This window comes from Pseudogymnoascus destructans, assembly GCF_001641265.1.
Source record: "Pseudogymnoascus destructans isolate 20631-21 unplaced genomic scaffold scaffold_21, whole genome shotgun sequence".
Lineage (NCBI taxonomy): Eukaryota > Fungi > Ascomycota > Leotiomycetes > Thelebolales > Thelebolaceae > Pseudogymnoascus > Pseudogymnoascus destructans.
In genome coordinates this window covers 528,660-539,244 of record NW_020167540.1, presented here as the reverse complement: position 1 = coordinate 539,244, position 10,585 = coordinate 528,660, and the positions used below count along the sequence as shown (strand labels likewise).

General features: G+C 47.3%; 3 protein-coding genes across 3 annotated transcripts; 1 reads left to right on the top strand and 2 right to left on the bottom strand.

Annotated features, from left to right (window-relative positions):
- Positions 1 to 2,301: 2,301 nt before the first annotated feature.
- Positions 2,302 to 4,586, top strand: VC83_08074 (uncharacterized protein). The gene is made up of 3 exons (XM_024471635.1): positions 2,302 to 2,461; positions 2,510 to 2,956; positions 3,031 to 4,586. The coding sequence occupies exons 1-3, from the start codon at positions 2,422 to 2,424 to the stop codon at positions 4,362 to 4,364; spliced, it is 1,821 nt and encodes a 606-aa protein (XP_024321331.1). The 5' UTR covers positions 2,302 to 2,421; the 3' UTR covers positions 4,365 to 4,586.
- Positions 4,587 to 4,658: 72 nt separating this feature from the next.
- Positions 4,659 to 6,433, bottom strand: VC83_08073 (uncharacterized protein). Its single transcript, XM_024471634.1, has 4 exons — positions 6,277 to 6,433; positions 5,821 to 6,190; positions 5,003 to 5,699; positions 4,659 to 4,942 (listed from the first exon to the last, which is right to left on the bottom strand). The coding sequence occupies exons 2-4, from the start codon at positions 5,882 to 5,884 to the stop codon at positions 4,912 to 4,914; spliced, it is 792 nt and encodes a 263-aa protein (XP_024321178.1). The 5' UTR covers positions 5,885 to 6,190; positions 6,277 to 6,433; the 3' UTR covers positions 4,659 to 4,911.
- A 173-nt stretch (positions 6,434 to 6,606) lies between these two features.
- On the bottom strand, positions 6,607 to 7,639 carry VC83_08072 (uncharacterized protein; the record flags this gene model as incomplete). Its single annotated transcript, XM_024471633.1, has 2 exons — positions 6,781 to 7,639; positions 6,607 to 6,733 (listed from the first exon to the last, which is right to left on the bottom strand). The coding sequence occupies exons 1-2, from the start codon at positions 7,002 to 7,004 to the stop codon at positions 6,607 to 6,609; spliced, it is 351 nt and encodes a 116-aa protein (XP_024321177.1). The 5' UTR covers positions 7,005 to 7,639.
- Between the last annotated feature and the right edge of the window lie 2,946 nt (positions 7,640 to 10,585).

Below are 10,585 nucleotides of genomic sequence, written 5' to 3'. Positions count from 1 at the left end.
ACTAGACTTGGCAGCGGTCACAAAAGGGTACATATAGGTACTTCCACTTGCATATATATTTGTATGGTAATGGAAGTACCGTGATGTATCTTTTTCCGGCCACCACCACCTCTCCCCCTTCCTGCCCAGTTCCAAAGCACTTACTGAAGTAGAAAAATTTATCAAAGGCCAGTATTCTACAGAGGGAACAAAGGGCTCTACGTCACGTGGGGTGTTACAAAGGAACGCCGTGGGGGGTATGGCTGGAAGGGGAGAATTACATCTAAACTCCAGTTTCCGCAGCTCTCCCATTTCTCGTCAAAATGGCAAAGTCCAGGGTTGTAAAATGTGAACAATTCAAGCAGGTCCTCAAATTATCGTATATTACGCTATATACAGCAGCTAACTACTCTAGCTAAAGCTACACCACATCGCAGCTGCTACACTCGCGAGTGTAGCAGCTGCTGAAGTGGCCTAATATATCATAGAGGGTTGTAGAAGCTTCTAGAGCTATCGTTCATGTTCCTAGGCCTCTAGTTGGTAGAGATATGCCATGTGGTAGTATTGGCCCACCCCCTTAAGGAGGAGATTTTCTTAATAACATGTTCAATGAGTGTCCAAATGATATGCCATGATGTATGTAGCATAAACAGATGTAGTAGAAGAGTTTGCAGCAATCGTTAAGTAGTATTGCTCTTGTTGTTGGTGTGATAAGCCAAGATATGTATGGTGACTTGTAGGTTTGAGGAGGAGATTTGCTCTTGAGTTTGATAGCAAACTGGGTGCAACAAATGTCAGTATGACACTCACATCTTAGTATGAAAACAGTGGATTTCCACTAAACTAGGTAATCGCTATTACAGATAATGGTTGGACAACAAATGAGAAAGGCGTGAATTAGATTTAGCATTTTGAGAAGCATACAAAACCTTGAACTGTAGGTGGTTATCGTTTGTTGATCGTTAATGGTCATGAAAGCCATCACTTAGACGAATCGAGGGATACTACAAGGAAAACAATATTATCACTCTATGTATGCTGGCTCATGCTTCTTATATCCTCTAACCGCTCGATGTTAGGTGTTTTGGCCTACTGAAAAAGGCTTATAGGCAGCAAATTGAAAACATGATGCAGGCTCACATCATGTATATTAGTAAGTATGACTTCTTTCCTGCCTTTTATGCTGCTTTTTTATTGCAATGACTGAAAACAAGATTCGAGGAGGCTTCCGAGGCACTAGGCTTTTCCCATTTGATCCTGATAGTGTGTTTCTATGCTTGATCTTAGATTTAGAACCCCCACACCACAGAACTCCCGCCCTAGCACCGCTCAACCTTAGGTTTCCGAGACACCAAATAACCAAACTAAAGCCTTGTTACAGACAGCTTTCATTAAAAATCGAATTGCGCATCATCAAAATAGTTCACCAACCTTTATTTACGATGCTGTTGACTAATTTGCAAAGGGAGCATCACAAATGATGTATTAATTAGGGAGAACGAAATGCTTTGGCAAGGGATGGAACAACTTAGCAAATGCAGAAGGGCTAAAAAAAACACGCTTATAGCAACGAGGATCACTTATACAACACGAAGCACAAGAGTTACAAGATGAGAGGGACCTTGCGCAACAAGTAAAGCAAGAAACACAGGCAGGGAGTGGTCGGAAGCCAAGGGAAGAAACACGCGCAAGGCGCTGTGGAACTGTGGTGGCACAAAACACGATGCAGGCACCTGTCAGATGGTAATAGAGGTATCTGAGGACGAGTATTCTACATAGCTTTAATTGATTTATAGCGTTGTAGTGGAATTATCATAGTATTTGTTGAGTGAGCACATTGGACTGTATCATTCGCTATGTTGCATCACTCGTTATGCTGCATAGCGTGCATAACTTATTCACACACATTGTACAATTATAAGAATATTAGGAATAACTTAAAATATTAGGTGCAAAATAATTTGGGTCTGAGAAATTTATGATAAATTATATGAAACTGCTGGACGTCTTTGTCCTCAAGATGTTACACCACTTGAATCCATATTCAACTAATTGGCAAGATGTTACTACAGGAGATTCCAAGATTCTGCCACCAATTTCCATTACTGTCCCCGGAATTTCATTTCTTTATTGTGGGAAAACTTCATATTATCAAAACCATCTTGCATTTTGCTTTATGTTCCTTGATGCTCTTTCTCTGCATAAAGGCTTGGAGTGAATTCACATTTATTACCGGCTCCAGTCTATTCACAACAGGCATATATGCTTCACGTCGCCATAATGGTGTCCACATTCATCTTTCACCACCAAATATATCTCTTTGGCATAAAGAGATATTCCTCGTTGCCCAGCATATGAGCCCGTTCAACTCTCTGAACCAGCCAGACATTATCACACACAACAGCTTCAACATCACAGGAGTTGCAGCAAAGCCAGAACGTTATGCTGACAATGTTACAAGCTGAAATCGCAGCCGCAACTGGTATGGTAGCATATAATGCTCGGAGAATACGATGTTAACTTCTTGTAGGAACTGCACGATCGATATGGTGGGACGCGCATAGTGATGCAACGCAAGCAACTGTCAAGAACCTGAAGCTTCAGTGGAAATTCAGCGCCAAGTATCCACAGTTTCCAAATGGCGACAGCTACGATCAGGTGTCCATGTTACCGAGGACTCACCAGCTATGGACTGCCGGGGAGACCCAGACCTGCATTAAAGCACTCCAAAGGGGTGACCTCTTTGCAGCTGCGTGGGAGCCTGATCTTGCTTCGGAGCATCATTCAGATGAATCTTCAAGTGCGTATAAGTCTGCCTCGTCAATCAGCTCTCGCAACGGTGCAGAAAACGATGGATCCAACTATCGCTCAAGGTCTGATACCCCAGCTGCTGTGGAGTCGCCCGCAAAATGCCATAGGGACCTTATAACACCAAAACATTATCAGAGGGTCATGGACCGCTTGAGGACTCTCCTCAGTAAGTATTACACAGATACTTCTCTGATATACGTACTCTCAAAAACACCTTGAACCCGTCTCTAACTCTCCCAGAAAATACCACCGGCTACAGCTTCCCTGCGAAACAAAACGGCCATCTCCTGTATGACAACCCCTCCGGAAAAGGGGCCTACAAATGGTGCTTCTCCGACAAATTCCGTCGTTTTCCACAGAATGCTCCTTCAAAATGGACAACCGCTCACTGCCGCCTAGTCGAAGAAGCTCTCGACAGAAACTGGCTCTCGGTCACCCCCCTTCCCGGCACCAGGAACAGCGACTCACCCGTACCCATGCCCGAGCACACCCCAACCCGCCCTCCCCGAGCCACAACCACGCCGCAGAGACCATCCCCGAACCAACCCACCCCGTCAATTTCCGCGGCCCCAAATCCCAACAACGAACAACCCAAAAACCCAATCCCAGCACTTCTTACCACCCTCAACCGCGACCTAACAAGCGCCTACAACCGCACCCTCACAACCCTAACAACCACACTCCTCGCCTCCACTACCACGCATCACACTTTCCTCAGCTCCTCCCTCTCCCGCCTCTCTAGCGCCCTCGCTTCCCAGCGCTCAACTGATCATTCCTCCGAGATCGCTACCATGAAACAGCAAATCGCTGCCACGCAATCGGACGACGCGAGGGAAGCCGAGCTCGCCCAGGCCCGCGCCGAAGGCGATGTGGCGGGGCAGCAGAGGGCGATTAAGGAAATCGGCGATATACAGGATGGGCTACTGAGGAGTCATCTCCAGGAACTTATGAGGGTGAGAAGGGAAGCGAGGATGGAGGGGTATGGGGCCGGTTTTCGGGCGGGGGTAGAGCAGGGGGCGGAGCAGGGGAGGGTGCAGGGTGAAAGCGGACTGATGGAGGAGAGATTGGGAGAGTTGTTTGAGGACGGGGAGGACGGGAATCTGGAATCGGAGGTTGGGGTTCAGGGAGGGTTGGGGGTTGGTAGGTGGAGAGAGGCTGCTTTGTCGGGGGAGAATCGTAAGACGGTTGCTGAGATGGGGGGGAGGCAGATGGGGGGTGGGGGTTATATTTCCGAATCGGAGTTCCAGCTTCAGCCGCATCCGGGGGTCGTTGGAGGGAGACGGCTGGATTCTTCGGAGCTGAAACACCCTCTTGATTATGATGGGGAACTTTACAACGCGACTCCTCCCCGAGCTACTAAGGTGCTGAAAATTGAGCACCCTGATAATAGTATGGGCATAGTGGAGGATGTTCAGGCGCCTACGGAAAATAGATTGATTCTGCACAAAGGTCCGTCGGAGGGACTAGCTCAACCCTTCAGTGGAGGCCTGTTTTTGAGTAGCGATGAGGAGATTGATGAGGGGATGAGAGATGCTTTTGGCAAGGATGGGGAGCTTGGCTTTAGTTATTTTTGAGGGTTGGATGTTAGCGGGGTGTGTTGTTTGGATATTGGCGAGGGTGGAAGAAGAGCGTAGACTGTTGCTGCTTGGGGATCACCGGGTGGGGAGCATTTGGATTTTGATGATGATGGGGGGTAGACGTTGCGATACTGTCTTTAACTTGGTAGCTATGGCTAGCTTTGGGACGACGGTGGTTGCGGCGGAAACTTACAATGTATATAGCTTTAGCAGTAGCAGCAATTCTCCTTCTACATATCTATGAGGTTATACGTCGCAGTGAACTATAACAACACCTTCGTAAAGATTTGACTATATCGAGGTACCATAAGAGTCACAAGCACTAGACAAAAGCTCATTACAGATAAGTTTCTTTATACAACATTGTGCGGGTATCATTTGCACATAGCAAGAGGTTACATAGATGCAGGCTCCATCTCTTCATAACGAGGAAATTCTTCAAAAACCACCTCGAAGCGTTAGCCATGCGTTTCCGCAGGTTCCCAAACTCCCATTCCACATCACATCACATTTCAATACTTGCCTCCCATCCCATATACGGCGACTAATCCTCCTTATCCACCAACACAGTTGACCTGGACCCAGGTTAGTTCTCACAACGAGCTCGACTTCATTCACACCCCAGCACAACTTACGCGCTGATATCCTTCTTCACACCATACTCCTTCTCCACATCAATGACCTGGCGACCATGCCACTTCGTCATGATCGACACACCACCATGCCTCGTCCTCCTCTGGAACCAATGCGGGAATCCCCTCAGGAACGTCAAGAGGTTCGTGAACCCAGGCATAATAAGCTGACCACTGTGTCCACTCAAAATCTGGTTCACAATCCCCCCAGCAACAGTGTCAACCTCCAGCGACGGCACCATGAACGGCGAGCTGTTAGTGTACCCCTGGAACAAGGGCGTCTTAGTGTACCCCTGGTTAACAATCACCGTGCGCACCTTAGGCGCATTATACAGCGTCGCGAGCTCCGCCCCCAGCCCCTCATGGAAGCACATCGCCGCCGCCTTCGAGGCCGAGTAATCCACCATCCTCGGCACGGTAATAAACGCCGCGATCGACGCGACCGTGACAACCATCCCGTGATCGCGCGCGATCAGGCTGGGCAGGAACTCCTTAGCGAGGATGTAGTGCGCGATGGAGTTGACGTCGAAGGTGAACCTGACGTCCTTCTCTGTGGCCTCAAGGATTGACTTTCCGCGCGCGACACCGGCGTTCAGGACTAGCACGGTGGGGTTGCCGACGGTGCGGCGGATCTCGGCGGCGACGCTGGCGACGGTCGCGGAGTCGGTGATGTCGCACTGGAAATAGTGGACGTTGGCCGCTGAGGGTAATGTCAGTTCTACACGCGGAACATCCTGATCAGACTAGATTTCATCCTGGGGTCTGGCCGGTGCGAAGGAAATGATGGAGGTAGAAAAGGCAAACGCGGCGGGGTAACGTACTGGCTTCGTAGGTCATGGGGATGACATCCAGCACGACGACCTTGATGCCCTTCTCAGCGAGCATGCGGACGACTGCGCCGCCGATTCCACCCGCGCCACCGGTGACGAGGACGACCTCCTGCGACCAGATGTACTTGTCTGATTTGAAGTTGTCCAGCGCGCGCTGGGAGAGGTAGTTGTTTGCATAGCGGACGAGGCCGAGGGCGAGGGCGGTCTGGAGGCGCGAGAAGGCGCGAGAAGGCGGTTTCGTGGAGGATGGACAGGTCTTGGCCTTTCTTTGTGTAGCGGGCGAGGAGGACGAGGGGGAGGGTGAGGGCGGGGTTGAGGATGGTCTTCTTGATGAGGGAGCCGAGTACTTCAGAGGAGAGGCCTGGGGAGGTGGAGATGTCAGTTTGTGGCGGCACTATTTAGAAATCTGGGGTAACGCGGGGGGAGGGGGACGGATGAGCTACTTACCCTCACGGGGTATGTATCCTTTGTGGGCTGGCATATTGAATGAGGGTATATATGTCAATTAGGAATGAAGGATATAAATTCTGTGTTCTCAGGAAGTATATTCTCAGATGAAGTATAGGTATATATTCCCAAAGATTGCAGAATTAAATAAGGGGTGAGGACCCTTAGAATAAGGACGCTGACCCCTTCGAGACGAACTTAAGAGGGGGGATTTTCAGGTGGAGCCTGCCAGCCGAGGCATTTCATTGGACCCGTTTGAATCGTTCCCATTCTGCCATGCTGGACTTGGCCATTTTGGCGAGAAATGGGAGCTCCTCCGAGCGCCGAACCTCACAACCCCCACGACCTAGGGATGGTTATCTCCCAGAAAAAACCGTCGACGTAATCATGGAAAACAATCTCATCCCAACAATCCCACCAAAGTCCTTGATAAGCCCCTGTCCCATCGTCGCAATCCCTGATAATGTCAGAAGGGGCTGGTATAAAATCTCCGGATATGCTGACCCCAGAAAAACATAATCGACGAGAGCCAAGTGCTCGGAGCAATCTTCTTCAGCAGGATATTGCTCGGTACCTCGAACAGAATGTAAGCCACGAAGCAGGCCCTGGATTTTCGCATTCCCAATATTTGTTCGGTCGAGGGAGGCGAGGAGGAACAGGACGAAGAGCGGCGGGACGACGTGGAAGTTGCATTTGCGCGTGAGTTTCTTCAAGGCAACGGGGTCCATGGGAGGGAGATCGGCGTAGGTCTCATGGTGTGCTACTTTGGCGTCGACATTGTGCGTTGGGACGCGGTGGGCATATCGATTTATACAACGCCGCCCCGAGTTAAAGACGCGTTTTAATCGCGTTTATGACTTTCAAAGAGCCTTGTGCGAAGATCCTGAGCTTATTGGAGCGTGGTTTCAACTTGTGCAGAACATGAGAGCAAAGTACGGCATCCAAGACTGCGATTTCTACAACTTTGACGAGACGGGCTTCATGATGGGCGTTATTAGCTCAGCTTTAGTTGTTACGCGCGCCGATCGACGTGGCAGAGGCAAGGCAGTTCAGCCTGGCAATCGGGAATGGGCTACAGCAATTGTTTGTGTGAATGCTGAAGGCGGGAGTATCCCTCCGTTTTTAGTAGTTCAAGGGAAATGTCACCTTTCAAGTTGGTATACTGAAGGCGGCCTTCCTCACAATTGGGTAATTAAACCAACAAGCAATGGATGGACCAACAACGAGACAGGTCTGGAATGGCTTCAACACTTCGATAAACATACTTGCAGTCATGCAAAAGGACCATATCGGATGTTGGTTTTAGATGGGCATGAAAGTCACGAATCAGCTGCGTTTCAGGAATATTGCAAAGCAAACAACATCATAACTCTCTGTCTACCTCCTCACTCATCTCACCTAACTCAGCCACTTGATGTTGGGTGCTTTAGTGTTCTTAAACGCATGTATGGGCGTCAAATTGAGACCTTTATTAAGGCTCATATAAACCATATTACAAAGGTTGAGTTTTTTATAGCTTTCCACGCAGCTTATAACCAGTCAATAACAACTCAAAACGCCAAAGCTGGATTTCGCGGAGCTGGTTTAGTGCCCTTTGATCCGCAAGTAATCATTTCAAAGCTAGACGTCAAGTTGAGGACTCCTACACCTACAGGACCCCCCTCTATAGATGCTGATCCTTGGGTTTCTCAAACGCCTCGCAACCCAATAGATGCTCTCTCACAGACTACTCTAGTTAAAAATCGCATTGCACGGCACCAAGGAAGCTCGCCAACCCCCATTTCTGCTACTGTTACTGCATTAGCTAAAGGGACAGAGATTTTGGCACATGAAATGACTTTATTGTCAGCTGAAGTCCGCACCCTTCGAGCAGCAAACGAAGCTCTTAGCAAACGTCGGAGGGCTAAAAAGTCACGTGTCCGTCAAGGATATGCACTTTCTGTAGGGAATGCACATGATGATTTGTCCCAAAGGGCAGATACGGAACAAATAAATCGCGAGAAGCGCTCTGGAGGGGTTGGTAGGAATGAGGGGCAACCAGGTGTACGACATTGTGGCACTTGCGGGGGGACTGTGTAATGGTGGGTGCACCAGATGTGAGAATCTAGCCACCCAAGGAAGGGATGATTTTACTAAGACAACACACTGTCTTAGAAAAAGAGCCCAAGGGTCGTAGCTTAGACTATTCCACAACGCAGCAATCAGGTGTATGATATAGTGGAGTGGTTTAGACAAGTTGTAACAAATGTTGAGTCTGAGAACTCAGGGATAAGTCAGAGGTTAGCACCTCACTGACTTTTCAGAAACAAGTAGTAACAAGATCAATGCTTGGAAGCTTGGAAAAGACGTGGAAGTATGTGATAGTCGATTTACTGTATTGTCTGCTTGCCCTTTCTTAAGGAAAGGGCAATCCTATTTATGCTAAAGGAGTGTAGTTCTCTCATTTTCCAAGACTTTCCATAACTAACCAGGCTTGGTAACTGTAGTCGACATAAGAGAATCCCATAGAACCATCTCCTAGGTTCCTAGCCTATAGGAAGTGAAAGGAGGTCCAAGGTCAGAGTACCCCTATAGACAAATTATGTCATAACTTAACCAATCTTATGGGTAACTAAGGAGCGATGACGTGTAATGAATCATAGAGGGTTGTAGAAGCTTTTGGAGCTATCGTTCATGTTCCTAGGCCTCTAGTTGATAGAGATATGTCATGTGTAGTATTAGCCCAGTAACTAAGGAGTGATGTCATGTAATGAATCATAGAGGGTTGTAGAGATATGCTATGTGGTCATATCGGCCCAGTAACTAAGGAGCAATGACATGTAAGGAATCATAGAGGGTTGTAGCAATCGTTGAGTAGTATTGCTCTTGTTGTTGGTGTGGCAAGCCAAAATATGTATAGTGACTTGTAGATTTGAGGAGGAGATTTCTAAGTTTGCTCTTGAGTTTGATAGCAAACTGAGTGCAACGAATGTCAGTATGACAGACTGGCCATAATGCACGAACTTGTCAGGAGGTCATAGAAGTACTTAGCTCATCAGATTCTGAATAGTTTTGGTTTTAATACATGTTGTGGTTGTTTAATTATACCTTACAGTGGTGGGTATAAAAAAAGTTTCACGACTCAGTGACATTCATGACTCGGTGTACAACCACGTTATGCAATTTTAGAGCGATAGATGTAAAAATCGATCCATTGTAATTAGAATTGAAAGCTCTACAAAAGAAGCGCCTATAGTATAAAAAATGAGTATTCTAGTATTTTGTATGCCACCCGTCTGCTTGAATGCACGCCTCAATTCTACTCGGCATACTCTTATACAATTTATCAAAGAATGACTTGTCTAATGTGTCCCATGCTGCTTGCAAACATGATTCTAGACGCTGTCTTGCATGTTCTGAGTTTGATTTATCCTTTGCAATTTCAGGGAACATCTCACACACCCGGGTTTTCAAGTGCCACCAAATGTGCTCAATTGGGTTGAGGTCGGGTGAGTAGGGCGGCCACCCATAGAGTGTAGTAATCATATGGTCCTCACGAAAGTCTGTAACCATACCCGCAGTATGGATAGGAGCATTATCTTGCATAAATGAGTAGCTAGAGTCAAGACTCTCAAAAATAGGGAGGAGTTCTGCTTCTAGAACCTCATGGTATGAGTTTGCAGTATATCCAAACTTCTTTGACTCAAAGTCATGGTCCATAAGGTATAAATTGCTCCGGCCTTCTGCCCAAAAGTGTCATACTGACATTCGTTACACTCAGTTTGCTATCAAACTCAAGAGCAAACTTAGAAATCTCCTCCTCAAATCTACAAGTCACTATACATATTTTGGCTTGTCACACCAACAACAAGAGCAATACTACTCAACGATTGCTACAACCCTCTATGATTCCTTACATGTCATTGCTCCTTAGTTACTGGGCCGATATGACCACATAGCATATCTCTACAACCCTCTATGATTCATTACATGACATCACTCCTTAGTTACTGGGCTAATACTACACATGACATATCTCTATCAACTAGAGGCCTAGGAACATGAACGATAGCTCCAAAAGCTTCTACAACCCTCTATGATTCATTACACGTCATCGCTCCTTAGTTACCCATAAGATTGGTTAAGTTATGACATAATTTGTCTATAGGGGTACTCTGACCTTGGACCTCCTTTCACTTCCTATAGGCTAGGAACCTAGGAGATGGTTCTATGGGATTCTCTTATGTCGACTACAGTTACCAAGCCTGGTTAGTTATGGAAAGTCTTGGAAAATGAGAGAACTACACTCCTTTAGCATAAATAGGATTGC